Source organism: Helianthus annuus, unplaced genomic scaffold, assembly GCF_002127325.2.
Source record: "Helianthus annuus cultivar XRQ/B unplaced genomic scaffold, HanXRQr2.0-SUNRISE HanXRQChr00c292, whole genome shotgun sequence".
NCBI lineage: Eukaryota > Viridiplantae > Streptophyta > Magnoliopsida > Asterales > Asteraceae > Helianthus > Helianthus annuus.
The window spans coordinates 1-5,206 of record NW_023395808.1 but is presented as its reverse complement, the minus strand read 5'-3'; the positions used below and the strand labels follow the sequence as shown (position 1 = coordinate 5,206).

Below are 5,206 nucleotides of genomic sequence, written 5' to 3'. Positions count from 1 at the left end.
AGGTTGTTAATAGATTTATGTAACAACTGGTGATTGCGATTTAGATGGCAAGAATGCACCGCTACTATAACGACACGATTGTTTGATAACCCTATACTAGCAACTTCAGTTGACAAATTACAATAAAAAGTCATGCTGAATGTAAAAATGTATCATGAGATCACAAAAACCAAACTCATATCAAGAAATTTATAATAAAAAGAAAAGAAAAAAACACATACACACAGCAAGTCAACCTTCAATCAAGAAACTAAACAAGTAACATCACAACACTTAAACTAACAGCACAGGCGAAGTATTCCCTAAATTAAAATCCTAAACTGAGCCACCCCTTTTTTTCTTCCCACCACTTCGTGTACTCTTTTCAGTGGCATCTAAAGCACCTAAACAACCCTTTACAACATCATCAATAAAGGTAAAATCACGCGCAACAGTCCCATGATTACTAGACTCAAAAATGGGAATCGATTTCCGTTTCAAGATATCTTTACTAAAGAAAAAATAAGTCATATTGGGTCTACCCCATGGTCCATAAACTGTAAAGAACCTCAAACCTGTCAAAGACAACCCATAAATATGATTATACGTATGAGTGATTTCTTCACCCGCTTTCTTCGTTGCAGCGTATAGGATCAGTTCGATCTTTTTCCGAAATCTTTTTCCGAAAAGGGTACTTCTGTATTCAACCCATAAACAGAACTAGAAGATACCCAAACAATTGTAGGCTGTGGATTTGCATTTTTGCATATTTCAAGAACAATAATAAAACCAGCAATATTACTATGAGTATAAGATTTTAGGTTTCTTCATTGCATATCTAACACTAGCTTGAGCAGCTAAATAAATAACATGAGTAAAATGAACTACCTCAAAGAGTTTGTTCAGCACCGGTGTCCTTTATGTCCCCTTCCACAATGAAAATCCCATTTTTTTCCACACATGTTGACAAGCCCTTTTGAGGGTAGGATCGTAATAACTGTTAAAATTGTATAACCCTAAAACGTAGTCACCACGGCATCTCAACTCTCAAGGCGGCGCTGATGTGGATTCCGACGAAACTGGCTGCTACGGTGACCAAAACAGAGTACCCTGCTTTCAATCCGATGTTGACTGATGACTTGAACGTTACTCCCATCGGTATCCCTATACACACACAACTCTCAGTTTAAACCTAATCGAACAGAGAGTGAGTGGTCATGTAAAAGATAGCAGTATTAGAAAGGTAACCTAGGCCACAAAAATAATTAAGGTGTTGTATATTGATAAAATAAATAGTAAAAAGTAATCTAATTTAATAAAAATGAAATTATGGATATAAAAGAACCTATAGGGTTTGTATGAATAACAGCTAACAACTAACTGATGTAGAAAATAAAAAATCAGAACATACCTACTTTTTAAACTACTTTCAAAGTGAGCATTAGCAGCCTAAAATATCCAATGAATCGCATAGTATAGTCCAATTAACAGATTAAGTGACCATTTCCAATAGCAATCTGCATAGTACATTATGATGCAACATACAAATCTGTAGGTCCCTATCCGGTGGATGACGAACCTCAAACCTTGTTATACAAACCTACTAGCAAGTGCGGAATCCAAGCTAGCAAGCAAACCGAGTTAGTAGCAAGTAGAGAAACAAACACACAAGTTCACCGATTAACACAAGTTGTATTAATGCAATGAGGGTTCGGTTACAAGCTCAATGTTTACAGAAATGTTCTATAAACTCTCTAAGTGTGTGTATGTGAGTTCTGGACAGAATGCTCTCTAAGCTCTCTATCTCTCGGGTGTGTGAAAATGGCAGAACTCCTACACTCACATACACTGCATGGGTATATATATACCCAGCATATGATGTTGGATCGAATGATTCGACAGATGGTCCGAAGGATCATCTGTCGACTACAACAACTCGAATGACGGCATGGACCTCGAAGGATCATCCTTCGAGTCTAATGGTCGAACCATGGTCGAACCATGGTCGAACCATGGTCGAACCATGGTCGAACCATATCTTTCGAGCAACTCGAAGGATCAAGTATCCTTCGAGTCTATCCTTCGATCAGAACATCTTTCACTATTTTACCAAATGTTGTCCAAGTCAAACCAGGAGGACGGTTGACTTGGTCAACTTACAGGACTGATAAGGACATTGTTTATATACAGACCGAATACAGACAAAGTACAGACACAAGTGCACCAACAAACTCCCCTTGGCTGTAGCTTTGTCTTTATCTTCTATAGATGTAGACTCGTCTTGAACTTCGACGGTCTTCGGTCTTCGAGTTCCCAAAACTCTGATGTCCTTTCATGTCTTCAATGTCGGAGGATCTTCAAAGTCTTCACGTCTTGAAAGTAGAGAGTGTACCAACAAACTACCCGTATCATGTAGGAAGTGTGTTGACAAACTCCCCCTTAACATAAGCTCCCCCTTGAGTTATGCTTGTGAACAACTTTATCTTTATGAAGTGAGATCCTTGTGGTGTTAATGATGGCCAGCGGCAACTCGATCATCTTCATCACTTGAGCGCCTTCACGTCGTGTCTTCATTCCAAAGCTTTGTCATCGACCATGTTCTCCTAGCCTTTAGAATCTGCACATGCAAGAAATCTAAACGCGTAATGAGAACAACTGCTTGGAAGATAGTTAATCATAAACAAATGACACACGTATGACCATGCCACAATTAAACACCGTCCGACAGTTTGAAAGTTTTAATAAAATTTATCAATTTTAATTTTTAACTTTCAAAACATGCAAATTTCGACCGTTTATGAAGATTTAGTCATTTCAGTTTTCGTTCAGTTTAAGGTAACGAAGACTTGAGCTCCAACATCGTACGATCGAAAATAAAGCAGAAATAAAATCTTTTTGGTATTTTTGTATTTCTCAAATGTAAAGACTGAAAGCAGCAAATAAATATATACAAACTTCTTTTTGCGAGTTTCGAGGGTAAGAGAATCATATCAGTGTACGGTCAAGCCAAAACACTCTTGTTGTTCTATTAGTTAACGTTAAGATAAACATCCTATAACAATTATCGGTATTGTTGTCCACTTAAGCTCAGCTTATCAGATGTAATCATGTTTAGAGGATATGTTAAGGTATGATTTATACTTACCGACCGGTGTTCATCCACATCACGACACATTCCCGTATCAAGGTATGCACGAGGGTTCATCTTACCGGTGAGTATACCGATTATCATCTGTTTGACTGTATATGATGTGAGTTTCTCACTTATTTTGATTTGAAAACAAGCCCTATGTGATAGAATCACTTATTTATGAGGAACTTGATTTTCGTATGCATGAGGGCACAGGTGCAAGTCCGTGAACAGGTCAGTACTTCCGTACAGCAGAGAGACGAACTTGACACCCGGATAAATGTGATATTTTATCACTTATTTGATTTGGACATGTGATTGTTTATCACTTATTGAGGTCGAATGCAGTATATATTATGTACACGTATGTATAGTATCATGGAAGATCTAGAATTGCGTCCCCGTTATCTTTTTCGGTAAAATTGATACACCTGATCCATGAATAGTGCCCAGATGATAAGCAGCATAATAGACCTGATTCTGCTATCTCTAGAATTTCCCTCGGCAATCTAAATCAAACGAAATCTTCGCCTACTAAGAACCATATGTCCAATGGAATGGTTCCATCCATCCTTTGCTCTTTCAGCTCGATTATCAAGTATTTATATTCACCCTGCATCACTTTCAAACAGTCGCATTGTAGAGCCTGCACCGACTACGATTTCTTGAATAGCTGTAGAGCTGCTTATCAGTTTTTCCATTGTAAGGTTTTAAGAGGAGGTTTGGATATAGACCACTTGATGGTACTCATCGTGCTTTCTCTTTTGGAGCTCGCCATGGAAACTACATTTTGGATTGTTTCTGCCTTGTTTTCCTGTGTTTTCCGCTCGAAATTTTCATATGTTTTTGGTTGTTTCAAGATTTCCAGGGATTTTAGGCTGCCCCCTTAAAATCAATCAACACTAATGATAAATTTATAAACACAAAGTTATTTACAAAGAATCGAATTTTCCGAGTTGTTGGTTTTACTCTTGCTTCCAGACAGCTTAATGCCGTCTTACCAACTGAATAAAAGAAGTCAAATGCTATGCTTTTTGTCAAAACGCTTTGGTAAGGAAGATCGGCAAACGTTGGTGCAACCTCGGTTTGTGAACCGTTGAACTGCAACATCTGATTTAGCCATTATTCTGGAAAGCAAATCACCGGTATGAAGATGCATATTTGATTTCAGATGTTGACTTTGGTCTTTGAATGCTGACCACAGTGGCATTTCTATGTGATAGGATCTGAAGAGCAGTTCAGAATTCCATCTGGAGCCGTATATAGGAGTAGTTAGGAATCACATAAGCACCGAAAGTCCACGCATTTGAAAGATCTGGAATCCAGAAACTTGAACTTGGGAGAAAATCAAATCTTGTTGAAGGATCAGCAATGTAGATCACTGTTGCTTCGAACATGTTGAGGTAGGAGCGAAACAGACTTATGTTGACCTTCTTTGCATCTGCCATGTAACTGAGGACGATTCCTTTCCGTAAAAACTGACAATCTTCAGCCCGTTGTGGATTTAGCTTTCGTCGATTTTGACATCCGACCAAAATCAGAATCACTGACACGCTCACCAACTTCAAAATGTTACCTTATCACCAAGGGTCACCACAGACCAGTTGTCAGGGTACGCCTTCAAATAACGAAAAATCCCTTTTTACGTTTTTACAAGCTGCAAGATGGGAGGCCTTTGGATTAACTTGATATCTGGCCAGAAGACACGTTGGATACATTATGTCTGGCCTTGATGCTGTGAGGTACATGAGAGATCCGATCATAGCGCGATAGATTGAAGGGCTAACAGCTTCTCCCTTCAAGTCTGGAGTAATTCCGTGATTAGTTGGCAATGGGGTACCAATGGGTGTTGCATCAGACATCTGAAACCGGTTCAAGATGTCACCAACATATTTTGTCTGATGGATGAATATCCCAGACTCCGTTTGTTGAACTTGAAGCCCAAGAAGAAGGTCATTTCCCCCATAGCACTCATCTCGAATTTCTCCTGCATAATCCGCTCGAAATTCCTACACAAAGCATCATTAGTAGAACCAAAAATAATATCATCAACGTATACCTGTACCAGAAGCAGATCTCCATCTTGTTCTTTGATGA

At 38.7% G+C, this 5,206-nt stretch overlaps 1 protein-coding gene across 1 annotated transcript; it reads right to left on the bottom strand.

Annotated features, from left to right (window-relative positions):
- Positions 1-315: 315 nt before the first annotated feature.
- Positions 316-1,135, bottom strand: LOC118489744 (UDP-glucuronate 4-epimerase 4-like). Its single transcript, XM_035987284.1, has 2 exons — positions 1,089-1,135; positions 316-676 (listed from the first exon to the last, which is right to left on the bottom strand). The coding sequence occupies exons 1-2, from the start codon at positions 1,133-1,135 to the stop codon at positions 316-318; spliced, it is 408 nt and encodes a 135-aa protein (XP_035843177.1).
- Positions 1,136-5,206: the final 4,071 nt, after the last annotated feature.

Excerpts from the sequence above, each read along its gene's own strand:
- LOC118489744 (XM_035987284.1), bottom strand. The coding sequence starts at position 1,135 with ATGGGAGTAACGTTCAAGTCATCAGTCAACATCGGATTGAAAGCAGG. Across the intron at positions 677-1,088 it reads AACATCGGATTGAAAGCAGG|AAGTACCCTTTTCGGAAAAA; the intron begins GTACTCTGTTTT and ends GGTTGAATACAG.